Source organism: Leopardus geoffroyi, chromosome C2, assembly GCF_018350155.1.
Source record: "Leopardus geoffroyi isolate Oge1 chromosome C2, O.geoffroyi_Oge1_pat1.0, whole genome shotgun sequence".
In the NCBI taxonomy this organism is placed as follows: Eukaryota; Metazoa; Chordata; class Mammalia; order Carnivora; family Felidae; genus Leopardus; species Leopardus geoffroyi.
In genome coordinates this window covers 133,148,905-133,176,326 of record NC_059333.1, presented here as the reverse complement: position 1 = coordinate 133,176,326, position 27,422 = coordinate 133,148,905, and the positions used below count along the sequence as shown (strand labels likewise).

Below are 27,422 nucleotides of genomic sequence, written 5' to 3'. Positions count from 1 at the left end.
GTTTTGATCTAATTATTTGTAATCTAAATGTAAATAAAAGACCTAAAAATGTTTATATGCTGAATGCTTTTCCTTTTCATCCAAATACTACTACCTGTAGGTCTTTTGCCCCCTCATTTGGTAGGAACAGCTCGCTTTGTTTGTTTTATAAAAGTTTCTATAAAAGATGTTGTTAGAAAGATGGATTCTCTTGCATGTTCTGCAAAAGCAAATATCCTACTGAAGTTGATGTTTATCATTCCTTTGTGTGCCTTTATATTTTTATTACATTTTATTACATTTATATATATTCATTAACATGTTTTAAACCTCCTTGTAAACTTTCTGTAACTGTGATGCCACTGTACACTTTTTGCAACTTTTTTGATTTAGCCACGTGGATAAAATTCAGGCTTTTTCTTCACATTTCTACAAATACCTCTAGTTCATTCATTTTATAAAATGTAATTATTTATAAAGAATTCAGTTTATTCATTCGACTTATTTGCAAACATAAGTTGCTTCCTATTTTTTATTGCTACAACAATTACTACAGTGAACATTCTTGAACGTTTTGTGTTGTGATAATGATTCTCAATAAGAGTGAGGCAGGGGGATTGAATTTCACACCCTAGGCCAATGTCCAGAGACATTTTTGGTTGTCATAATTTGGTAGAAGGATGTTACTGGCATCTGGTGTGGGTAGAGCCCAGGGGCACTGCTGAACATCCTGCACGCACAGGATAGCCGCCACCCCACCCCTCACCCCCCCACATCCAACAAAGTTCATCAGGACAATAATGCCCTGGTTGAAATATCCTACTCCTGGAGGAAAATTGCTAGATAATAAATAAGCTGCAGTCACCTTTAGCCTTTTGCCACATTGCTCTTCAAAGTGTAAAAGTTTGGACTCATTATCTTTTCACTGTAGCTAGTTTCTTTGTCACTTATTTAAATGACTATATTATTCTTGTATTGAGGTTACTGTCCTACTTATTTTAGGCGTGGCATACATGGAATGTTCCCCCTCCATTTGGCAGCTTTAAGTGGTTTTTCAGATTGCTGCAGGAAACTTCTTTCTTCTGGTAAGTGGAGCCATTGCAGACTGATTCTCCTTTTTTTTTTTTTTTTTGTCTCCACGAAATCCCCCAAAATTTAATCTCTTTATCCTGCTTTCCCAAAATTACTTATAGATATGTCAAAATGTGAATCATTTATTAAGTCCTCTTAGAAGATGTTGGGGTCTTTAATTTTAACATTCAATTTTCTCTTCAGATCTGGGAAAGGTTTTATCTTTCAGGGATTTCCTTCTTTCTGTTAGTGGGGGAATGGGTTGTAGACTATTTCTAGAGCAGTTTCTGTTCGTTGGATGGTAGTTTTCTTGTATTGTCCCTTTATGCCTAGAAACAGAGTATCTTCATTTGCATGCTCCTTTTTTAGGAGCTGATAGCCATTCTATAATATCTCCCAGGTTTGTGAAATTATTTATACCATATCTAATTACTGTGTTAAAATACCATAATCATAGTCCGTTTGAAACAAAACAGGGTCTATAGCTTTCTATAAATATTACAAAACTATGATCCTTATTAAATGCATAGAATTACTGAATATATATGATTTCATTGATTTTAAAGGATAGTCTGTTTCTCAGAGTGTTGAAGTTGAACATATTTTGTATGTTAATACTCACGATTACTGAAAGAATTACGGGAAAGTTTCAGTGAAAATTAACATTTTGTGTGAGACAACACTTCTTTTTTCTTAGTAATTTTTTAAGTTAATTCTACTTTAAGTCTTTAAAAGTTTGTATATTTCCACAAGTATTCACAAATCCATTTATCTATGAAAGAGAAGTCTAAAATTTCTCCTCAGTGTTAGAAATAGTCCACAGATAGCAGAGCACCTATGGCTTCTTTTAAAAACAACTTTACTAAGAGATAGTTCACATAACATACATTTCACCCATTTAAAGTATATAGTTCAGTGTTTGTTGGTATAGTCGCAGAGATGTGTGACCATCACTAGAGTCGGTTTTAGAACGTTCTCATCCTTCTTTTAGCAGTCAGTCCCCATTTCCTCCTGCCTCTCCCTAAGCAATCATTACATTCCGTCTGTATAAATTTGCCTGTTCTGGATAGTTCATAGAAATGGTCACCCAAGATGTGGTCTTTTCTTTCACTTAGCCAAATGTTCTCAAGGATCATCCATATTATAACATGTGTCAGTACTTTGTTGTTGTTGTTGTTGTTGTTTTATTGTTGAATAATATTCCATTGTATCCTGTGGCGCTTTTTTTTAGTGTTTATTTATTTTGAGAGAGAGAGAATCCCAAGCAGGCTCTATGCTGTCAGCACAGAACCTGACCTGAGGCTCAATATCATGAGCTATGAGATCATGACCTGAGCCTAAATCAAGTATTGGACGCTCAACCAACTAAACATTGTATCCTATGGCTTTTAAACAAGTATGCCAGCACTTGTCCTAAAACTCCCAGTCCTCTAGAGGCATATTTTGGTAGTATTAGACATTATTAAGCTGTTTTCAATAATTTTGTGCCTATTTGTAATTCAGTTTTGTTTGAGATTGTGGTGTATGTGATACTTGACATTTCTTGACTTAGAACTTTAGTATGAAGTAACATATCTATGATTCTATATAAGATATATCCATTTTTACAGGATTTGACATAGATACCCCAGATGATTTTGGCAGGACCTGTCTACATGCAGCTGCAGCTGGAGGGTATGTTAACAAAATTTTTACTTTTTAAAGGAGAAGGTAGTTGGTCATGCCAGTTTTTTCTCTTCTCTTTGTTTCTCTTTATTAGTTCTGAGCTGCCTCAAAATAGAAAACAAACTGTAATAAGAGGGTTTGGGAGGAGAAAAGTCCAGAATAGTAGAAAATGCTTTTTTTTAAATCTTCCACCTGAGTCATAAATTGTGATTGGGAGAGATGGAGCGAAACTGTAAAAGGAACTATTGCTTTCTATCAGAGAAAAATTATTTCTGGATAAGTGAAAAGAATATATGTCTTCAAATGAGAGCCAGCAAAACATTTAGAGATGTTTTGAGTAATATTAGTGTTCTTTGGGAAAGTATTTGGGGGTTTTTGGTCATAATTTTAGGGAAAAAAGTGTTGATGGTTTGTGTATGTCTAACCTCTACTCAGGGCTAATATATAGGAAGAAGAAAATTTGAGATTGAAAGATTTTGGACAAAGTTTTAAATACTACTCCTACGGGAAAATAGGCTGTTGGTTTGAATAAACAAGCTTCAGTTAAAACTCTTGGTCTCTGAAGCATGCTGCTAATCTAATGTTTCTGATCGTTTAGATCCTAAATCTATAATAAGCCATTTAATTCATGATGGTTTATCAAAAACATCATTTATAAGAATTTTATTCCTGATAATAATTCCTTAATAATTCCCAGTGGTTTCAGATGACAAGTGTGCTGAACCTGCCACTAGGTCAGTCTCAGTTCCAGAGATGGATTGTGAACTATTATGACTGGGTCCTCTTGTTCTTCCAAGATCACCAAAGAACCTTCCAGTTAAAACCTAGCTTCCATGTTACTTGCCTCCACAGAGAGGGACAAAAGAAAACATGAGTATCTGATCACTTGGCAGTCACAGTTTTTATTGTAATGTAGTAAGTTGATGTTCTGGTTTTTGAAAATGAAATTATAGAAATATCCACACATGTACTCCCCTGTAATTTTAACTAAGGAAACATCTAAGCAATTATAGTATAGGAGAAAATAAGGAAAGCATCTTGGAATGTTATCTGTGTTATCAGGTTTAATTTTTTTTTTTTTGCCCATTTTCATTTATTTTGGTATTAAAAACCACTTAAATTTAAACCATTCCATTAAAAGCATGTTGTTTGAAGTTTGTTTTAAAGGTTCCTAAAAACTCTCAGGAACACTGCAAATGTGAACTTTCTTTTAAATAGCGGTTAAACGTGATTCGTTTGTTATTTCCTATCAATGTGCTGATCAATATGTGTGTACCTAACTTTTAAAAATTCTAGATAAGGTGAATTTTAATGTTTTAATTTTTATAAAATCTAAATCATGTTATTCGCTTTACCTTCACTTGAATGAAAGCATGCTTTGATACTTACTTAAACCTACCAATTTCATTTTAAAATTATTGACAATTAAGTCTTATAACTGTATTTTCCCATCTAGGAATTTGGAGTGCCTAAACCTTCTGCTGAATACTGGTGCAGACTTCAACAAAAAGGACAAATTTGGGAGGTACGGTGTGATATAGTTCCTCTATAGAACGTAATTAATGTTATTTACTTAATGATTAGCATGACCTTCTAACTGGCTTCTGAGAATTAACTGAACAGTTCAGTATCATTTGCATTGTGATCACGATTGAGAAGCCCAAATAAGTCAGTAACTTCTAAATATTCATTTTTACCCACAGTCGTCTTCCACTTGGGCCCCTGCCACAGCCCCAGGCTACCAGGTCTACCTTATGAGCACCTCTGTATATCTTGGTATCATTCCTCCTCCTCCCATATTTATACCATGAAAATGTGAACCCCCATGGTGCTTGAGTTCCTTCAAGAAACTCATAAGACCCAGAACTCAGTAATACATTTCTCCTTCCCCATAAGTCATTTCATTGTCATTTCCCCTATGGGGAAATAGGTTATAAATATATATGAAATTTTTGTTCTCCCGTGTAAACATACACACATAACAACACATCCACACGTACCGCTTCATATGACTGGTAGGAAAGCACCTGTGAAGTGACAGTCTCTTTGTAGTCTTTTTAGCTAATCCTTATTCTCACTGTGTAGCCCCAGGCCTCTTTGTGACTAGCATTTATGGTAGCAGTACTTCTATCCACCACGACCTGCGAAGTTATTTAGAGTAGGAGTTGATACAGCATGTGCTAAAGCCATACAGGAAATGATGGAAGGCAGTTCACATTGGTTTAAAAAACAGAGGTGGAGGGGTGCCTGGGTGGCTCAGCCAGTTAAATATCCGACTCTTAATCTCACAGTTCAGATCTTGATCTCAGGGTTGTGAGTTCGAGCCCCATGTGGGGCTCTGTGCTGGGCATGAAGCCTACTTTAAAAAATAAAAGTGGCAGTGCAAAAAAGGTTGTGTGTCTTGAGAATTATATCAAAGTACATGACAAGAAAGAGTGTGTATCAGAAGGAAATGTGTGGATGTATGTCAGTGCATGTGATGGGCCAGTACAGAAGTAAACAGAATTATGTATGGTAGGGAATCACAAATGCACAGAAGAAAAAAAAAAACTATTTGACTCCATAATTACTTTGAGGAATAGACTGCTCTCATAGGCTTACTAATAGAAAGAACTAATGACCTGCAAAATCAAAAATCACTTTGGCTTTGCAATGCAATATTTTTACAGCCAATTTGCTTTTATAATTGTACTGTAATCCATCTTGTATTAGTTAATTTGTAGTACTTGAAGAGTTTTTTACTACAGATGCAGAGAGGGCCTCGGAAGCATATTCTGAGTTTAGAAGCTTGAAAGTAATTCAGGGTTAACTGTATTTCTTAAAATGCTATTACTACAGTATATTCTTATCCAATAAAGTAAAATAATGTTTTACTGTCATCTCACTCAGTAAATGTTTTAGAAGAAATTATACCATGAAGACTCTGGACTGTATTTACCTTCACTTTGTTTTTTTTGTTTTTTTTTCCTCCTCCTCCTCCCCCTCCTTTTTTTTTTTTTTTTTTTTTTTTTAAGTGAAAAGTCATGGGATCATCATAGAGTTGTAATCCAAAGACTAGGGACTCCTAACTTCAGTAACATTCTGTTGCATTTCAGTAACTGAGACGAAAATGGCTACAAATAAATACTCATTCTTTAGAAATTAAAAACAGTACTCAAACTCTTCTGAATAGTGAACAATGTGCATTTTTTGCTTAAGAATCCTGTTACTACTGTGCACCTTTACTGTATACTTTACAACTGGGCTTTCTTTTAAATGCTTCTATATTTCTCTTTATTCTTCTACTGAGACAGGAGTAGAAGTTTCTTCTACCTCTGTACTGCAAAACATTTTATTAGTATAAGAAAAGCCTTGTTAAAATGAAAGTTTTGAAGTTTCTGAGCGGAATATGAAGGTGTCTGTGATATACTCAAAAGACTAGAATTGTTACTGTGGGGACCATGAAATAATTTAACTGTGTTTCTGTTTTATTCCCTATTCTTAGAGGTTCTCTGCCATCTTACTTTCTTCTACTGGCTTTCTGTCCAGCCCTCCAAAAGACTTAGTATATGGCAGAAATCAATCTCAGGCTCACTATAAATACATTATTTGTAACTGGGTCAAGTAAGAGTAAGCTCTTGTTTACTGGTATATGTCCCTGGCTTTTATTTTTCTGATATTAACTTGGGCACAAAAGATCTCCACTTCACTATGCTGCTGCCAACTGCAATTACCAGTGCCTGTTTGCTCTTGTGGGATCAGGAGCAAGTGTGAATGACCTTGATGAAAGAGGATGCACACCCCTGCACTATGCAGCTACATCAGACACAGATGGCAAGTAAGTATCATGTGGTGAGAATGAAGGATTGTTTCTATAAACCAGCATCTTCCATGTGGATGGCTGTTGGTTTTTTATGCAATTTTATATTTTCTTTTTGTACTTTTTTTTAATCTCTGGTGTGGGAAATAAATTGGTTTTATAATTATTCCTAAATCATAGTTTACCACCTATTTCTACTCAGCAACCTGCCTTATTGACTGGTCTGGTAGAAGAAAGATAAAGGCCTCTTGTTGTCCTCTGTGCCAAAAGCACATCTTAATATCACCTCCGTGTTTTTTCCCTCTGACTTCTCAGAGGCAGCAGCCTTGAGTTTATCGTAGGGAAAGGGAAAGAGAAGAGAGATGGACAATGCCAACAGAAGATGGGGCAGAGATTGGAATACCAGTATCCGTCAGAGGTAGAGAGTTTATATTTGTAAGAGACCCTTATAAATTGGTATCCAATAAGGGAGTAACCAAACGCAGAATCTGACATGTAGTTGTTGCTAAATATTACTTAAATAAGTAAATGAGATAATAGGCTAACCAAATATTGGCCAAGAATGACTGAATAAGAACAAAGGATTGAGAGATGTGTAAATTATTTTTATAATTAATGTTCAGCTAAAGTTGGTCAGAACTGTTTATAGTACCTTATATATATTGCCTGCTTGGAAAAAAATAACCTCCTTGGAGACCGTGATCTTCAGTCTGTGGTATTCTCCATGTGTCTGGGTCAGTTAAGAGCAAAAATATCCTTAAGAAAAAATAAATAGTGATTCTTAGTGAAGGATTTTATAAAATATATGTCAAGGAAGTTTTATTTAACATAGAACTATTTCTTTGGTTTTTACTATTTGCTTTTTACCCTCAAAATAAAAAGCATAATTTGATGGTATTATTCACAAATGTTAATTTGTTATAAATTTTATAACTGATATCAAAGCCATTTCTATCAGTAGCACTTTGTTATGTTGGTTTATAGCTAAAACTCTAATCTTGAAAGCACTAGTAAAATGTACTTTTTGTTTACAACAATATATCGCTTTGTACAATTTCATATATACCCAGAATAGTAAGGTACAGATAGATTTTGGGAGAAGTTAAATTATTTGACTATGTTTTTAGGTAGTGGCTCTTCAAAGAAAGAAAATCTATGGTAAAGACTTTGTAAATAAGAAAGTATTTTGGTAAATTTGGATAAAATAGATCATCCTCTGATTTATAAATTTTGTACTTTCAGGATTCGATTTATAGATTTTCTTGAAATAGGTTATGCCTAAAATGACCATATCACTACCAATAATCCTTTACCACTGCTCCCACAGACTGGTTATTGGGTGTTGCTCAGCAGAATCTACATAAATTCCACTGAGAGGTCACACACATAAACACACACACATGCACATTGAGATTACCCAAAGTTCTCCTGCCCTTAGAAAATTACATTAAATGTTAATTCTTGCACAAAAATCAAAAGAGCAACAGTGTTCAGCCCATACTGTTTAGGATTTGTGGTTTTATTTTAAGCCAATGTACTTTTTCTTTAGAGGTGTACTACTGCTAAAGTGAATTAAATCATTAGTTTTCTCATGTCATATCAATGGTTTAGAGCCATAGCTACTAATATTTATTGCTTAAACGTTTAATTCTCAGTGTCTACACCAAGCAGCCTAATGTATAGAAAGAACATGAGCTTTGGGGTCCAAAAGACCCAGTCTAAATCTTGGAGTTTCTATATTATACCTCTTTGAGCCTGAGCAAGTAGTTGCCAAGCAAAATCTTCTTTATCTGTAAGATTAGAAAGAAACGTACTTCTTAGAATTGTGGGGAAAACTGAGAGCATGGGTATAAAAGAATCTAGCACTGTTTCTTAGAGCCTCTGTTTCCTTAAAGAATCAGAATCCCAGAGATCCTGTTTAATGCCATCATTTATTGACTCAGTGATTTGTTCCCTGAGAACTTTGTGGAAGCTATAAGCCACAGTAACCATTTTAGGATACCAGAGGCATTCTTTCAATAAGTGATTGTTTTGGAGGCTTAAATAGTAGCATTAAAGATTTATTTTTCTAAGTTGTGCTCATTTAATTCCCAGGTATAGGTCGAATAATAAGAGAATCTGGCATGATTTCATATATAATTCTGGCAAAGCAAGTATGAAATATTTTCTAAAAGAAAACACAAAATCCCATAGTTTCATATTACTATTATTCAGTAATATGTGTCTGTTGCTTTGTTTTTTTGATGATGACTTACTAATTTCCTATCAGCACCCCCAGGGAAAGTTATTTATATTTTGGAATTTTTGATACCTGACATTGGTTTTCTGCTATCCAAGAGCGATATAAGTATTTATAACTCTCCTCTGCCTTAATGTCCCTCTGTCTTCAGTTTCAATAAATATTAGAAAAATACGTAAAATCTTTCTTGACTCATTCTACTCATTCTTTTAGTCACCCCCATTGTCCTAGTGTCTGCATTCTTTATAGACAGTCATGACTCAAATACATAGTTGCTGTCACAAGAAACATGTACTAAATATTAATTTAATGTACTAAATATTAATAAATAAAATTCTCTTTGCCAGTTGAAGAGAAATAGGGCTGTCTTTGAGCAAGATGGTTAAGCATCTCCTCCATACCCATGTGGTATGTATAAGAGAAGGAAAAGATTGGGGGGGGTGGTTTTTTCTGATTATACATAAAGAAGAAATCCTCCTCATGCCTGTTCTCCTGAGATAACCACTATTAACCTGAATATTTCTGTGTGTGTATGTAGATCATTTCATGTCCATCGTAGTCTAATCAAAGTTAAAGCCTTGGTATATGCCTTTCCTTAGCCTTTTCTGTGTTCATGTAATTGTATATAAATGTTTTTATGAGTATATATATTTCACTGAGATCCACTTCTAAGGTGATAGTTGGCATTTTTCACAAAAATGGTATATTTTGACTTCTAATATCATTGTTTTGAACTTTATATAAATGGCATCATACAGTTCTTTGTGTAGAAGCTTTATAATCCTTAGATTTCTTCCTAAGTACTTAATACTTTTATTGCCAAAATAAACCTATCTTTAAATTTCCTTTTGTTGTGGTACAGAGAAAATACATTTAGCTTTTGTACATGACTTTATATTCAGCAGGCTTGTGTAACTCATTTTGAAAATGTATGTAAGACAACATTGGGTTTGATAGTGGCTCTGCTACCTGTTGTGAGACTCGGGGCAAGTTACTTCACATCTCTCTACCCATTTTGTCTGTGAAATGGGGGAAATAGTCTGACCTAACTCAAATGGCCAAATAAGGTGTAGGATATCCGAATGCCTAGAACAGTATCTCTAAGATTAGCTGTATTTTTTAAACTATGCTTGATATCTTTTTCTTTTTTCTTCTTTGATAAGAACAGACACTATTATACACCATAATGGGAGAAAATAGAGGAAGGAGGGCCTCTGGGAACAATGCCAGATTCCCTGCCCAGGGCTGAGTGGGTCTTACCAAGAGCTCTGACCAGCCATGGGACTCATGGGTGGTAGGGGAAGAGTAGGTGAAATTTAAATAGTTCGAAATGTACTCTGGTTTAAATTATGTGCTTAACTGGAATGATACTTAATTTGTCTAACATATTAAATGAAGGAAACAAAATATGTAACAGTAAGAGCAGTTTATTACTTAGCTGTTTCACCATGAATATTGCTCCAGGTTTTGCATACAGCTTATGTTAGGGGAAAGAGAGATTAAAGAGAATATTCATCTAATTTTTTTGGCTTGTATAAAATCAGTGTGTGTGCTAATTTACAATTTCAGAAAAAGAAAAATTAGACTTTCTCCCCTCCATTTTATTTGCAAATTAAATGTGAGGTCCAGATATTCGAGATCACATAATTTGTGGTTCAGTATTTTGTAAGCACCCAGGTTAAAGTATCACTCTAATTCATTAATTCCTGTGCTAAGGCATTTGGTAGCATGAAAGGAGCACTGGATAAAAAGAAAACCTAAGGTCTAGTCCTTGCTTTGCCATATGCTAGCCAAAAGATTTGGAACAAATGATTTGATTTTCGTGAGCCACAGTAATTTTTCCAGTTGTTAAAGGTAATGCTCATCTCACAAAGTAGTTAAGAAATTTTATATTGCTTAGCAAAATCTAAAAGGCATGCCAGTAGAAGGAATTTTATCATTTTGAATCAACTGTTAGCCTTTGTTTTGTTACAGGAGACCAATTATCTGAATAATGTGAATGTAAAAAATAATAAATAATATGATAAGAACTACCTACTGCATCTGTAACACTTAAATTATTTGAAACCATTCACTGCTTGGAAGGCAGCTACGCTCACCGCTATACCACCAACACTAAACTAATGCTGTATATTTGGACTAGTCACTATGGATAATGCCTTGAGATGTGCTTTCCTACTTCAGAAAGTAAACATGAACTTACCTACTTGTTTTGCCTTCCTTAAATAAATCTTTTTTTCAGTACTCATATATCAGCAAGTTATCTTAAAATAGTTTGTTCCACGGATAGAATCTTCCTGGTACTCAGGTCTCGGGAGAACTATTTCTGCTCTCTCGCTCGCTCTCTCTCTCTTTCTCACCTAGAGAACTTGATTAAAAGATAGATATGCCCTTGTGTGAAATGTTTGTGCCTGCAAAGCAGTGAGACGGTCCTCCAGCCCTGCAGATCTTTTATGCATTCCAGTGAGCATTGACCTCTGAGTTGGATACCTAGGAAAACTGGATACAGTTTATGCCCTGCCTAGAACAATTTGTACAGGCTTCTCAGAGCTAATTTATGAACACCAAAAAATACCAGTCTTCTTACCTTAGAGTCAGATTGAATTTGTTTGTTTGTTTGTTTTAATCACAATGATACACGCAGTTCACCATGTTTGACTAATAATTTTAGCTGTACATAAATATAAAAATCCCACTTAAAAGCATAGACATTTGCTGCCATTGAGGATAGTATAATAAATATAGATTCTGCAAGTAATTCCTAGGGGATTGAAAGGATTTTAAGCAATTCAGTATTAAAGAAATAAGGGTTGGCATTGAAAAGAATAGCCTGGGTAGATAATAGATAATATAGATAGATAAGAGATAGATGATAGTTATGTGTATGTATGATATAGTTACTGAAAGACCAATTACATTGCTTTAGAGTTTTGTTTTTGTGTGACTTCAGTATGCTTTTGGAAACTCGAATTTTTTCATAGTTTTTTTTTTTTATTTTTTGTGTATATTTAACATACAGTGTTAAATTAGTTTCAGGTGTACAATTTAGTGATTAAACTATTCCATACATTACCCATTGTTCATCATGACAAGTGCACTCCTTAAGGAAACTTCAATTTTTAACAAGGAATATTTGACTATAAATTTTCCCCCAGTAGTTGTATTAATATTTAGTTAATATTGCAGTCAATATTGCAATATTAGACAAATTATCAATGAATAATTATGAACTTGGAACTTGAGCCTGAATGGAGTTTAGCTTCCTTAGTTGGATTTCTGCCCTCCCCCCCCCATCTGTCAAATGAATAAACAGAGGCCATTTCACCATAAAGTTGAAATTTCTATTTGATTTGCTCACTAGTATATAACAAGTTCTATGGACAGATCTTTTAATTTCTAATTCAGTGCTCTTTGTTGCTGCAGTAACAATAACATGTAATAAAATTGTAACAAGTCATGAATCATGATGCCTTTTAAAATTATTTTTCTCATGTTTTAATCGCACAGAAACGAAGTAAATCTACCATGGGAAGGTCTTTCTTGTTACCACCATACCACTTTCTACTGAGAACACCCTTCTCAGTCCTCTGATTCGAGATCATTGAAATCTGACCTTGTTTTCCTGAGATTTTTTTTTTATATCCTTTCTTCAGCTTCCTAATGAGATCTTACACTCACTGTGTGTTCCAGATACGTCAGCAGTAATATTGCCAACATTGGATGTTCACCACCACTAAGTTTAATCCTGTCAGATATTGTTTGAGTGGAATAGGTGGTGCCATACATAGTGACTGTAAAAGACAGCCCGCAGGTACACTGAGCTTATTGACAGACTCTGGAGATACTCACTCTGAATGAATTTTCTTCATTCTTATGAACATTTTGCCTGTATTCTTACGATAGTTACAGTCAATGTCATTTAAAGACAAATTTATGTAGTGTAGATATATTTATGATTTTTACATTACTCAAGAAAAGAATTGTAAGAAATTGTAATTGTAAAAAAATAGTTTTTAGTTGCAGGCTGTTTTAATCCTTGGTAAATGCAAGATTTAGAATTTTGAATGTGTTATTACTATATATAGGTGCCTGGAATACTTATTAAGAAATGATGCAAATCCAGGGATCCGTGACAAGCAAGGATACAATGCAGTTCATTATTCAGCTGCTTATGGTCACCGTCTATGTCTTCAGCTGGTAAGATTCCTGAATTCTTGTGGAAGGACTAATGTGATTTTATATTCTAATAACATATGAAAATGAGAATAAATGAATCAAGATACAAACTCTATCACTTTTTAATATTTTTAGAACCTATATACCTCTTAAATTCATACTTGCCTCAGTATCTCGCATTCCCTTTTCCCTTTCAAAAAGAAAGGAGAGAAGGGGAAAGTGGGTGATGGGCATTGAGGAGGGCACCTGTTGGGATGAGCACTGGGTAATGTATGGAAACCAATTGGACAATAAGTTTCATATTTAAAAAAAAAAAAAGAAAGAAAGAAAGGAGAAAATTAGATCTCTGGAGAGGGCTACTTATGTCCTTCCCTTATATTACCACATCACATTGGTGTAGCATTTCTCTTCCTTTAAATAAATGTTTTCTAGAAATTTCTAAAGAACTGTAACCATGTCTTCTGTGAGAGGAGGCCTTTTTTCCCCACATATTTAGAGTTCTGAAAAGCCTGTTCTTTTTACAACCTCTCCTGGTAGGGGAGACAATACTGCAAAGGAACTTTTTATTTCACTTATGGACTCTTCCTTGAGTATATGCACCATTCACTCCATTTTGCCAAATCAAAGACAAGTTAAAAGATTCTCAAGTGTGTAACAAATGCTTCAAGTTAAAGGTTTCTTTATTTAGATTTACCTTATAAATTGTATTAAACTTCGCTTCCCCTCAAAGAGAGTGAGTATTGAAGATTGAAAAAGCAGGTTGACATATTCAATATAGCACTTAAAACCTGCTATCAGAAATAACAGGTATTTTCTTAGGTTATTATGTATATTGCAGACTAATACCTTAGACCCATGAATGTAGATTGTGGTCTGTTATACACTTGTTTATTTAAAAGACTCAATCTTGGGAGACAAAGGAAGCACAAGTTCAGAATAGAATTTAACAGAAGCCTTGTATAAATAGACCTGTAGTTAACATTTATCTCTAATATATATGAATACTTCCTAAGCTAAATATTCTTATTTTAAATTTTATTTCAGATTGCAAGCGAAACTCCTTTAGATGTTGTAAGTAATAATCAATATCCCCTTTACTATTCAGAGTATTATTTCTTTGCTCTCACTAGAGCTGAAGCCTGTTTTACACATTCCTAAGAACAAACATAGTGACAGAAATCATATGTGCAGGGGATGGGAAGGGGGTTCTTACTTGGTGGTGAGTAAATAGCATTTCCCTCAAGCTAGTTTATAGCCCTCCCTCAGAGTTCTTATTCTGTGGTACTTACCACACATGTGTGATGATCTATTGTGTAAGGTTGCTAAGTGGAGTTTTTCATAATATAATGGACTAAGATTTTAAAATATAATGGTTCAAGTGTCAATTTTTACTCTAAAATTGATTTAAACTTGGGGGAGAGGGAGCAGGAATAACTGCTAGAATATATCCAAAAGTACCATTTCTGACATTTCAAATGCTTTTCCTTCCCAGTTAATGGAAACCTCGGGGACAGACATGCTGAGTGATTCAGACAATAGAGCGACAATAAGCCCTTTACATTTGGCTGTGAGTACTACCTTCACAGCCAACTTGATGGCTGGTTTACTGAAAATATCTCATATATGTTTGTTTGACTCAAACTAGTACCCATGTATGATGGTCCATGTATGATGATCATGAAATTAAAACTTAAGAATTTTTTTTAAATTCAGAGACTTCTTGAGTGCACTTTGTTATGTTTTGTTTTATTAAAAAAAAAAAAAAAAATTGTGGTCTTTGGATTTCCCCCAAAGGCCTAGTCTAAGGGAGAGAATATACCTGTGATATGAATTTAAAAAAAAACTGCCCTAAAGGAATGGCTTCTAACTTGCTAAACAGAACTGTATTTTCTGTGGTATTTCTACAACTTTTTGCTTATTTTTTGATCTTGGAGCACTAAGTGTGTGCTCACTGGTCCTTCAGTTACTCATGCTATAGGATTTGGGGCACCTGGGTGGTTCAGTCAGTTAAGTGTCCACTCTTGGTTTTGGCTCAGGTCGTTGTCTTGCAGTTCATGAGATTGAGCACTTTGTCTGGCTCCATGATGACAGTGCAGAGCCTGCTTGGGATTCTCTGTCTCCCTCTCTGTGCCCCCCCCCTCCTCAAAAATAAATAAACTTATAAAAAAAAGAAACCTCTGAATTTTTCCTCTTAATGATTAGTCCCTAAGAGGAGAAGGTTAGCGAAGTGTAACAATTCTTTAAATCAAATGTGGGAATGAATTACTTTAGGAAATTTCAAGCAGAGCCCAGTCTAGTTCTTTTTGTGCTACAAGAAGAGTCTATTTTTGGAACAGAGCACATTAACAGTTGTTGGGGGTGAGAAAGAGACTAAGAGTCAGGAGACTCCGATATAGTCACCGGCTTTTTGGGAGACTTCTGGTTTTAAATATAGTAAAATGCTTATAAGGAGGGTGTATACTTAAGTTAATGGATCACTACAAGTTCAGTGATCCATTTAATTGTTTCTTCTTATATATGCTATTATTTTTTATAATACTCTCCTTGCGTATTTCGTAACACCAATACACGTTCATTGAATTTTCTTGCCCTTTTCCCCACTAGTACTTCCTGCCATTTCCTAAATAACTAGGGAGGCATGCTGCAGCTTCTTGCTTCCTTGCCCTGTGGATCTTTGGAAATACTATGTACTCTCCCAGACGTGCCCAGTAAATAAGTCCTGTGAAAGGGCAAAGCCAGCGTGGAGAAAACAGCCATTTTACTGTTGGTGGCGAGAGATGCAGTCTGAGCAGATGGCAAGGCAGTTCTTCCTGCTCCGTCACCACCATTCTTACACTAGCACTGTCCCTTCCTGAGCATCTACTAGGTGCCACACTAAGCATTTTGCCAAGTTTATGAATACGTTACCTTAGAAACTATAGGTTTTTTGTTTTGGGGGGGAGGGGGTTGCTAGGTTTTTACTCCATGGCTATTATGAATAGTGGTGCAAAATATGAACATGGCTATGCTAAATAGTGGTTTTAAGCTGAAATGGAACCAATTTTGTTAAAATTTAGTAAATTAGGCTCAGTGAACTGTGATTATATCACCACTTTCACATTATATATCTGTTCCTAGGAGGTTTTCAGAAATGACTCGAAGTGCTTTTTTACCCTTCCAAACTCACCCCTTAATGCTGTGAAAACACACCAGCTTGAGGCTTAAGGAAACTGGTCTTGGTTCTTATCTTTGTACATACTCTGTGTACAAATTCGTTGTCTCAGTCCTATACAAGGACATCCTGACGGGAGGCTCTCTGGCAACTTGTCATGTCTTCTTGTCATCCTTATTGTGTCTCTTCTTGTTATACACTCCTAGTGTCTTATGCGTATGCTGTATCTCTCACATTTCTTTCTGTTAATAGCATCATCTCACTGACCAGGTTATTACGGAACAAGATTAGATGTGATCCTAGGACGGTAGAGTTCCATAATCTCCAGTTACTTTAATCTTCGAGGTGGTCAAGAAACTCTGTAGGTAGTGAGAAACATCAAAGAGACCAGTAAGGCCCAGAGCAACTTTACCTCTTTCTGGTACTTTCTGACATTTTCTGCAAGAAATAACTTTACAGCCCTTTGCTGCAGTGTGGGGCCCATTTCTGGCTAAGTGGATGTTTTCAGATTTAGCTCAAGTATGGTACAATTTTACATTTTTCAGTTCCCAGTGAAAAGTTCACCTGTGATAACAAACTGCTAAGCTGTAGGTCTGAATGGTGTCAGAAATGACTTGTAAAAGTCCTTTAGCTACAAAGTGGTAATATGAGTGAACTAGAGACAACATTCCTTTTGTGCCAGAACTGGGTCTTGTTAATTGCTTTAGGTCTTGCTCAGCATCTAGTCCAATGAGAGTAATAGATGTTCAGTTGATATGTTGGTTTTTGAAATGAATTACCTGGAAAGCTTCTTCCTCAACTGTGATAAAGAAGAGGACTTCATTCTGACAAATCTTTAAAAATTTTCGTGTTCTCTTTGTACAGCTAAGACAGAACTTGGCACATGGCAGTTACTCAAGCCAGATTTAGTCTGTCTGTTTTTGTGCTAAAACAAATGTTTATTTTTTTAGATATAGCATGTTATGAGGTAAGGATAGTTATTTTAATTTGAGAAATCAGAAGACTTAAGTATTAACTTCAGTTGCTGGCCATCTCTATAATTTAAGTATAGTCAAATTTTATCAGGGAGTTAAGTGGAGCACTGAATTGTGATTAAGAACACAGGCTTTGAGGGGTGCCTGGGTGACTCAGTCAGTTAAGCGTGCGACTTCGGCTCAGGTCATGATCTCACAGTTCGTAAGTTTGAGCCCCGCGTCGGGCTCTGTGTTGACAGCTCAGAGCCTGGAACCTGCTTTGGATTCTGTGTCTGTCTCCCTCTCTCTCTGCCCCTCCTCCCCCGCTTATGCTCTGTCTCTCTCTCAAAAATAAATAAACATTAAAAAAAAAAAACTTTTAAAAGAAGAAAAAAAGAACACAGGCTTTGGAATTATAGACTTAGGATGAAAGTTTTAATTGGATCTGTGTTACACTTTCATTGAATGCTATGAATCAGAAAGTTGTATACTAGTGATAAAATCACCTGTCATTTGAACATTTATTTTCTGCAGTATACCTGTTCTCTAACATATACTCTAACGTTGTACTATTTGGTTATTAGAAATACTTACAGTTAAGTTTTCTGAATTCTCAATAATGCAAGTTTTGGATTATCTCAAATATAATAATAATGTGAAGACAAGTTTACTTCCTTTGTTTTCAAAGACATCTGAGAAGTCAGTCTAAATATGTATTTTTTTTAATTTATATTTTTATTTATTCCTAGGCCTATCATGGTCACCACCAAGCACTGGAAGTGTTGGTACAGTCTTTGTTAGATCTTGATGTGAGAAACAGTAGTGGAAGAACACCCTTAGATCTTGCAGCCTTTAAGGGCCATGTTGAATGTGTGGATGTACTCATTAATCAGGGAGCCTCCATTTTAGTCAAAGATTACGTTTTGAAGAGAACACCTATACATGCAGCAGGTATGTCAAATATTACGCATGATTTTATTTACCACTTTCTATCTAATATTCTTTTCTTTTTCAATTTTTCGTATGTTATACTCCTGGTAATTATTTTAATAATCTTGACTTTGAAAGGTCAAATGGTTTTTCTCTCAGGGAAAAGCCAACAGCAAGATTATAATTGCTTTAAAAAATCATTGTCTACCTTAGAAGTTGGATTTATGTAATAGTCTAACTTCTGAAGTATTTTATCAACAAAACAATACAATATTTTTTACTTCTTTTTGATGGAAATTATTTTGGATTAGTATGTGCTTTCATTTAATGGTTAACCATTTTGACTTATTGTACCAGAGTACTACATTTAACGTGTATTCACACAGGAGTTATAGAGCACCTACTTTATGCAAGATCTACTCCACGGTGTGATTTTGTGATGTTGCAAATGTGTCAGAATGCAAAATTGTGTAACCATGTCATTGTGAGGACTTGGTAGCTGTGTATCTCTAGCAGATACAGATTCCTGACTCTCCACAGGAATTACTACAAGTCAGTATTCATTTTAAATAACTAAGACTAGGGGTGTCTGGGTGGCTCAGTCGGTTAAACATCCAACTTGAGCTCAGATCACGATCTCAGGGTTCATGAGTTCGAGCCCCGCATTGGGCTCTCTACTGACGGTGCGGAACCTGTGTCAGATCCTCTGTCCCCCTCTCTCTACCCCTTCTCCTCTCTCTCTCTCTCTCTCTCTCTTTCTCTTTGAAAAATAAAAGCATTTAAAAAATTAAAACTAAATACATAAATATATAAATAAATAAAACTAACTTAAAAAAGGGTAGGAGGTGCCTGGGTGGCTCACTGGGTTAAGTGTCTGACTCTTGATTTCAGCTCAGGTCATGATCTCACAGTCGCAAGATCAAGTCCTGCCTCAGGCTCTACACTGACAGCACAGAACCTGCTTGGGATTCTCTCTCTTTCTCTTTCTCTCTCTCTCTTTCTCTTTCTGCCCCTCCCCTGCTTGTGCTCTCTCACATTCTCCCTCTCTCTTTCTCTCTCTCTCTCTCTCAAAATAAATAGACTTAAAAGAATAAAACAAATAAGACTGGTCCACTGGAAGGAATCCTAGCCAAGTATTTTTTTTTCACCCCCCACTACTGAATTTTGCAGAGGATTTAATTTACCTTAAAAGCTTACTATTTTCTTCTTTATATGATTAGATACATTTCATTTAGTCTGTTTTTGTAGAGTGATTTTTAAGAACCACATTTTAATATGGGTTTTGAACTTTACTTCTAGTCCTTTAGGAAACTTGCCTTTTTGAAGACTAGGTAGGTAGGTGACACCCTCTGTTGCTCCAGAGCAGCCTTTCAGAAACTGTTAGATATTTAAGCAGGACTCAAAAACAAAACATTTTTAAGTGGAATAAAACGCCTATAAATGTGTGTATATTGTTATATGGTAAGAATTAAGTCAAAATGCTGCCATTTTCTGTTATCTTATTCTGAAAAAGAATGAAGTTATATGTCATTCTGCAACTTGAAAAATTATGCCGTAAGCACAGATCATTTGAAGAGCTGATTTAAAGCTTTTATGGAGTGGTTTGCACTCTTTATAGATAAATATTGAACCAAGACACTAGCCAGTCCCTCAGAAGTAGCTAACCAATGTCATATAGTCTATAAATTCTATCCAGTGAAACAGCTGCAGTTTACTGTTGGTGCCAACCTATTCAGTAAACACAAGCTTTGGTTCTACACATGTCTTTCAAATTAGGAGATTGCTAGGGAGTACTGTACTCATAAGTCATGAAGAGAACACTGTGATCTTTTATTTTTTTTCTGAAAGTGAGCCAGTTTTCTCCAGTGGTACTATGCTTGATATTTTAGATATTGAACTTAGAAAACACAAAAACTCCTCAGTAGCTGCTGTGTACTGAGTGCAAGTGAGTCACTTAAAGAAACGGTGGGCTGGGACACCTGGGTGGCTCAGTTGGTTGAGCATCCAACTCTTGATTTCAGCTCAGGTGATGATCCCAGGGTTGTGGGATTGAGCTCCGAATTGGGTTCTGAGCTGAGCATGGAGCTTGCTTAAGATTCTATTCTATTCTATTCTATTCTATTCTATTCTATTCTATTCTATTCTATTCTATTCTCTCTCAAATAAATAAATAAATAGCAGTTAAAAAAATAAAGAAATGGTGGGTCAAACAATTTCCTCGACACATCCCCAGGTGGAATGCTTCAGTGACAGCTGTTATTGATTACTATGAGAGTTGCTGGCTGAATGTGGCATACAGATGTGGAGTGATGTTGTTACCACAAACCTTAATCGCTATTAGAATTTAATATAGCTGTTAGAAGTTACTGTAGAATATTAGGCACCTAGCTTGCTTTCACTAATTTGTCATTTTGAGGCGCTTGGGTGGCTCAGTTGTTTTAAACATCCGACTTTGACTCAGGTCATGATTTCGTGGTCTGTGAGTTTGAGCCCCATGTAAGGCTCTGTGTTGACAGGTCAGAGCCTGGAGCCCGCTTTGGATTCTGTCTCCCTTTCTCTCTTCCCCTCCTACACTCCAACGCCCGCACGCGTGCGCTTGCTCTCTCAAAAATAAACGTTAAAAAATATTGTCATCTTTTCATTAGGAAGAATAGTGACAGATATTCCTTTTTGCATCATTACGTGACTTACATATTTCTTTCAACTTCAGATTTTATTATATTATGGGAAGGACCTGAATTTTGCAGAGGATTTAATTTGCCTTAAAAGCTTATTATTTTCTTTTGGTTATTTCTACTTTATACCATTGCCCATTTTCTGTATTTGGACATATAAATGCATTCTTTAGAGAGATCATTTTTTCTTTTATTGTATATGTATCAGTTGGAATTCTCATAGTACCCAACTAAAAGGTGGCATAAGTGAGAAGAGTTTTAACCTCTTACATAAAATGTTCAGAGGTAGAGTCAGTTCCAGGATTGACTGATTCAGCAGTGGTATCAGAACTCTCTATTATTCTCTTGCCTTTGCAGTCATGGCACAGAATGGCTACTGCCTCTTTACGGTATCACCTCTGAAATCAGGAAAAGGAGGAGGACTTGTCATTATCAGGGATAAAAATATTTCCCAGAAGCCTTCAGACTTAGCATCTCAGTGGTCAGAACTGGATCAGCACTTATCTTGGAAGCTGTCATTGGCACAGAACAGAGTTGTGATGGACTTGATCTAATCATGGTTTCATCCCTTGGCTGAAGGCATTCCCTTGACCACATTGCCACCACCAAAACCAGATAAAACGAGCGTTTATAATACCAGGGCAGATGGTGAGGGATGGCTATGGCCATAATTAACCATGAGGAATTGATACCTGTAGTCAGTTTCACTAACAAAGGCAATATAAAACTTTGTATCTATATATTTTTCTCTTAGACTATTAAATTCAATGAAACTATCCCACAGTTATATCCAGAAAATGTGCTCTATGATAGAAATTTTCTATTTTATCATTGTAATTACTGAAATTTTAAAATACCACTTTACAGCAACAAATGGTCATTCAGAGTGCTTACGGCTACTAATAGGAAATGCAGAACCACAGAATGCAGTCGACATTCAAGATGGAAATGGACAGTAAGTTTTAATAATTTTTAAATTATTTTTAAGATGTGTGTTAATCTTCATACTTTTAACCCTAAAAGTCTGTCATACTATGTAACTGAGTAACAACAAATACAGTTTTCTCACTTTAAGTATACTTTAGAAGTTGTATCACAAAAAGGCATATTTAGAAAACAGGAGTTTGTTTTTCATGGAGTAGTCTTAAGTTGTAACGCTGAACCTATTATTACTCTTGTTGCTCAGGACTCCTCTGATGCTGTCTGTTCTCAACGGGCACACGGACTGTGTTTACTCACTGCTGAACAAAGGAGCAAATGTAGATGCCAAAGATAAATGGGGAAGGACAGCATTGCATAGAGGGGTAAGCAAAAATATTCCCATTGCCTTTCAAAAATTTCTTAGGATCTCCTTTTGCCTAAAACTGAACTAGGCTATGTTTATTCTTCTTCATTAAATTTCTCCCAGATAGTCTTTACTCTTTCTTTTAGTATTATAGTTTTTGAGTGCGAATTTTAAACAGCTGTAAAACACAGCTTAATCCAGGAAACAATAATGTTGGAACAAAATTTTAAAAAGCTAAGACCTAAGTAGAATTAATGTCAATTTTACTTTTTCTCATCACAACTATTTTCTTACACATTTTTGTCTTTTTCACCTTTGAAACCTTTCACCTTTTTACCTTGTTTTCACTGATTTATAAGTTCCTTTGTTCCTGTTTTTTGTAATATGTGTATTTTGACAAAGTTAATGCTTTAGATAAACTTTTAGGCAAATTTCAATAAAAATATTGAATTACTCAAAAAATGATAAATGCTTTGATTGATGGCAGAATATGGGAAATACGGACTTCAAAAGTTTTTAATTAGCAAAAATTGGCATGTTACCCAAGATGACATATTCAACTACCTGCAAATAATTTTTCTTTCAGGCAGTTACAGGCCATGAAGAATGTGTAGATGCATTACTTCAACATGGTGCTAAGTGCTTATTTCGAGATAGCAGGGGCCGGACACCTATACACTTATCAGCTGCCTGTGGACACATTGGTGTTCTTGGAGCCCTTTTGCAGTCAGCAGCATCTGTGGATGCAAATCCAGCCATAGCAGACAATCATGGATATACAGCACTTCATTGGGCTTGCTACAATGGTTAAGTATACACATGCAAATCTACATTAAGTACCATTAATGCACCAAGTAGAGACAAGAAACTCTAGTATATAGCACTCTGATATTCATGAATATTTGTAAGGCAAAGTGTAAGATCGGTAGAAAGCATAGACATCATCTACTACATAGTTCTAGCTTACTCCTATCCCTTGTCACACTAAAGCCAAGACATTAGTTTGTCAAAGATCTTTTGAGATAAGCTTTCATTAAGTCTGAATTTTTTCTAAATCTTTGCTTCAACAGGTATTTTGCATTTTTAACATACTTTTATAACATGTGTGATGTCTTTTGTATAGTATGCTTGTTGTTTGATTATGTTCTTTTACTTTCTAAGTGCACTTGTGTTAGGCAAAAAAAGGTGGAGAAAATGAAACTGTATCACATTCTGAACCGAAATCTGTGCATGTTTTCAGAGCATATTGTGAGATAAGATCCTTATGTCAATAGTAACATGTATGCTCAACATTTTAAGGGAATAAAATTCTAGCAGATCACAGAAGTAGAAACTTCAGAAACTTCTATTGTTAACTTTGCTGCATAGTTAGAACACACATACTTTTAGCTTCCTAGAGGCTCACAGCCAGATACTCCTTTTATAGGTAAGCTCACTTCACTCAGAGAAGTATAGAGCTATGTTTAAGGTATAAATGTTCAAAATGGAGTTTGGCTTATGAAATATCACTAAAATAAGTAATGAGGCGTGTTGAGAGAGAATGATTTTTGCCTTGTATAGGGCCACAGATTTGATCATGTTATAAAATGCTAAGATACATGACATACATTCCAGACATCAGTTCTGTCAAATTTTGGGCTTTGGGCTTAGCCAGGGATATGAAGATTTTTATTTGTTTTGAATTTCATTGCAGCATTCAGATTACTATTAGTTGTGAGGAGCATACCTAGAAAAAACTAGTTCATAATCATAACAACTTTCCCTCAAAATGTTAAGAAAATATAAATTGCCTCTTGATATAAATGTTGACGTGCTTAAAAAAGTTAAGTATAGTATCTGTTCTAAAATTCAGCTGTCTGCTTTATGAGAGAGTTTAGGTTTCTCTCTTTCTGTACTGTGCTGCTTCATGGTTCTTCATTGGAGCCATTTTGAGGTTTTTGTTTTTGTTTTGTTTTTAACTTATTTTGAGAGAGATAAAGAACAAGCGGGGGAGGGAGGGAGAGAGGGGGAGAGAGAGAGAGAGAGAGAAAGAGAAAGAGAGAGAGAGAGAATATGAATGAATGAATCCCAAGCAGGCTCTGCACTGTCAGCGCAGAGCCTGAGGTGGGGCTCAAACTCACAAACTGTGAGATTATGACCTGAGCTGAAACCAAGAGTCCGATGTTTAACCTACTGAGCCACCCAGGCACCCCCTACTGGAGCCATTTTGACAAATAATGTTATTGAGTTATGGTGAAAGAAGAGAAACCTGAATCTTGCAAAATTATAGTTTAAATGTTTTCATAAGTATTTTATAGATGCAGTATTTGAATGCTCATATTAATCCTTGTGCCAGAATTGAGAGTTCTAATCTTTTGCTGTGAGAAAGTTTTGATCTCTTCTTAAGGATTGTTCTGTGATTACTGTTGGGCATCCATCATCTCTGGGTACTGATGGTACCATCAAAACTTGAATAGTTCAATGTATTACTAATTCACAAGCTTAGTTTAGTCAGTTTCATTTTTACTGCCTCAGATCCCTAGCCAGAACAGTTTTGTTGAAGATTAAAACCTTTGGGATTTTAGATTCTCTTTTTCCCTTTTAACTCAGTAAAGTTGGTATTTAATGAGTAGAGTGAAGTGGCCAAATATTCAGGCTGAAGTCCAGAGTCAAAAAAGATACTGTATTTTGCCATTGGAATTTGATTTGTTTTTATGATGTAACTTGACATCTTCGCAAGTAGAGGAAAACCAAAACCATCTAATATAGTAGGGATACACCTTATGGATGTGAATTTTATTTAAGAAATGAAAGTGTTTTGAAGCAGACTTTTATTGCTTGATTTTTTTTTTTAAACATATCAGAATTAACCATTGGAAAAATCACACAGTAAGCTATCTGTCCTCAGGCAGAGTATTTAGTGTGAATACACTGCTGTAACTATCCTTTGGAGAGTTGCTGTCTAGTACATTTCTTATCAGATCTTTATGAAGAACATGGTGGGGCGCCTGGGTGGCGCAGTTGGTTAAGCGTCCGACTTCAGCCAGGTCATGATCTCGCGGTCCGTGAGTTCAAGCCCCGCGTCAGGCTCTGGGCTGATGGCTCAGAGTCTGGAGCCTGTTTCCGATTCTGTGTCTCCCTCTCTCTCTGCCCCTCCCCCGTTCATGCTCTGTCTCTCTCTGTCCCAAAAAAATAAATAAAAAACGTTGGAAAAAAAAAAATTAAAAAAAAAAAAAAGAACATGGTTTCCCTAAAGTGAGTTCCTGCTGTATTACTGCTGAATTTAGACTCTAAACATGTTGTGTACAAGAGACAAAATAGACAAAATTTTGCATGAGCTTCATGCCTGGTTGCCATTTAAGGATCATAACAGATGTGTCTAATTTCCAGACTGTAGCAAAATTGTGATGATTCTGAATTGAGCTGGAATGAATTAGATGTGTATTGGCTATATGCAATAAGAGACCATACAGACAGTCTAAAATTAATACCATATTTATAGCCAAAAGCCTGTTTTATAGTTTGGTGTTCTGAGAGTAGAATATATAAAATGGTTTTACTTCCGCTAGTAATTATTGTATAGCTAAAAACAAAACTGGATGCACTCCAGTAGACCAGAAAACAACCTTTGTCTAAAAATTAAAATGGAATGATGACAAAGTATTACAAAAGAATTGGTTATACATGCTAAGTTTTAGAGTTCCAGATTGCCAGTTTATGTAGTCATTCAATCACAGGACACTCTTCAGGGTATTTATATTATCCCTTTGTTGCTTTAAAAAATTTATAAATTTTTGTGAAGCTCTATGTATCCTCAGAATATCCCTCTGAGACATGAAGAGACCAGTTTTCTCATCCTTCCATAAACAAGGACACAAAGTGATGAGTTTTCACCTTGATATCATTGCTGGAGATAATCCATAGCCCAGAACTCTGTCTTTGCAGTATGCAGTCTGCTCAGATAGTGATTCTCAAACCTTTCAGTCTCAGGACCTGGGAGTTAGAGCTATTAATATTTACTATATTGGAAATGAGAACAGAAATTTAAGAACATTTATTAATTAAAGTAATCCATCAAATGTTAATATAAATAACATTTTATAAAAAACATTTATAATATAAATAACATTATAAAAACATTTTATAATATAAAATAACATTTTTATAAAAAATAACCTCTTTTCAAAACAAAAAAGAATTTTAGTTAGAAGAGTGGCAAATTTCTTTACAGGCTAGTTCAGAACACTAGTTATCAGTGGTACCCCAAGGTTCCCCAGACCCACACCTTGAGAACTGCTATCTAGGAAAATAGGAAACCTTTAAATCTGTAATGGACAAATTTCCATGCTACTTCTTGGTAATGAGTTGACATTTGGAGAGAATGAAAGCAAGGCTTCTCTGGGTGCCTGGGTGGCTCAGTCAGTTAAGCATCTGACTCTTGATTTCGACTCAGGTCAGAATCTCACAGTTCCTGATACTGAGCCCCCTACGATCCCCCCCCCAACACCCCCCCCCCCCCCCAGTGGCAGGCACTGCTGCTTGGGATTCTCTCTCTTCTTCACTCTCTGCCCCTCCCCCACTCATGCTCCCTCTCTCACTCTCAAAAATAAACATAGGGACACCTATGGGTGGCTCAGTGGGTTAAGTGTCCCACTCTTGGTTTCAGCTCAGGTCATGATCTCACGATTCATGGGTTTGAGCCCCAGGTCAGGCTCTGGGCTGACAGTGGAGAGCCTGCTTGGGATTCTCTGTCTCCTCCTCTTTGCCCCTCCCATGCTCGCGCTCTCTCTCTCTCTCTCTCTCTTTCTCAAAATAAGTAAAACATTTAAATTAAATAAAATTAAAATTAAATAAAAGCCTTCTCAACCTCAGCATTATTGGCATTGTAGGCCAGATAACTCTTTGTTGTGAGGGACTAACGTGTGGATTGAAGGTGTTTAGCAGCATCCCTAGCCTCTTTCCCACTGTATGCACTCCTTTACCCCATCCTCAGTTTTGGTGAGCAAAAATGTCTCTAGACATGATTAAATGTCTCCTGAAAGGCAAAATTGCTCCAGTTGGGAATCCCTGGATTAGAGAAAAGAACTGACAGAAGATGGAACAACTACAGATTTCCTAAAACATGCTTTTCCTGGTAAAGACAGTTATAAGATAAAGGAAGATCTTGGGTGCCTGGCTGGCTCAGTCGGTAGAGCATGCAACTCTTGATCTTGGGGTTGTGAGTTCAAGCCCCACATTGGATGTAGAGATTACTTAAAAATAAAAAAAAATATTTTGGGGCGCCTGGGTGGCTCAGTTGGTTGAGTGTCTGACTTCAGCTCAGGTCATGATCTCACGGTTCGTGAGTTTGAGCCCTGTGTCAGGCTCTGTGCTGACAGCTCGGAGCCTGGAGCCTGCTTTGGATTCTGTGTCTCCCTCTCTCTGTCCCTCTCCCCCTCATGCTCTGTCTCTTTCTCTCAAAAATAAATAAATATTAAAAAAAATTTTTTTAATAAAAAAATAAATATTTTTTTTAAATTA

General features: G+C 35.8%; 1 protein-coding gene across 10 annotated transcripts in view; it reads left to right on the top strand.

The window, feature by feature from the left end:
- The window catches only part of ANKRD28 (ankyrin repeat domain 28), a 199,658-nt gene that overhangs the window by 157,752 nt on the left and 14,484 nt on the right, over positions 1-27,422 (top strand). For all 10 annotated transcript variants that reach the window (XR_006718746.1, XR_006718745.1, XM_045503681.1 and 7 more), the window contains 11 exons: positions 982-1,064; positions 2,661-2,724; positions 4,172-4,240; positions 6,392-6,532; positions 12,839-12,950; positions 13,974-14,000; positions 14,422-14,496; positions 17,783-17,984; positions 21,506-21,593; positions 21,825-21,942; positions 22,510-22,729. Coding sequence is in view for 8 of the 10 variants with exons in the window: in XM_045503681.1 (XP_045359637.1) it covers positions 982-1,064; positions 2,661-2,724; positions 4,172-4,240; positions 6,392-6,532; positions 12,839-12,950; positions 13,974-14,000; positions 14,422-14,496; positions 17,783-17,984; positions 21,506-21,593; positions 21,825-21,942; positions 22,510-22,729 (1,199 nt within the window). In the remaining 2 variants the exon portion in view is untranslated. The remainder of the gene's footprint in view (positions 1-981; positions 1,065-2,660; positions 2,725-4,171; positions 4,241-6,391; positions 6,533-12,838; positions 12,951-13,973; positions 14,001-14,421; positions 14,497-17,782; positions 17,985-21,505; positions 21,594-21,824; positions 21,943-22,509; positions 22,730-27,422) is intronic.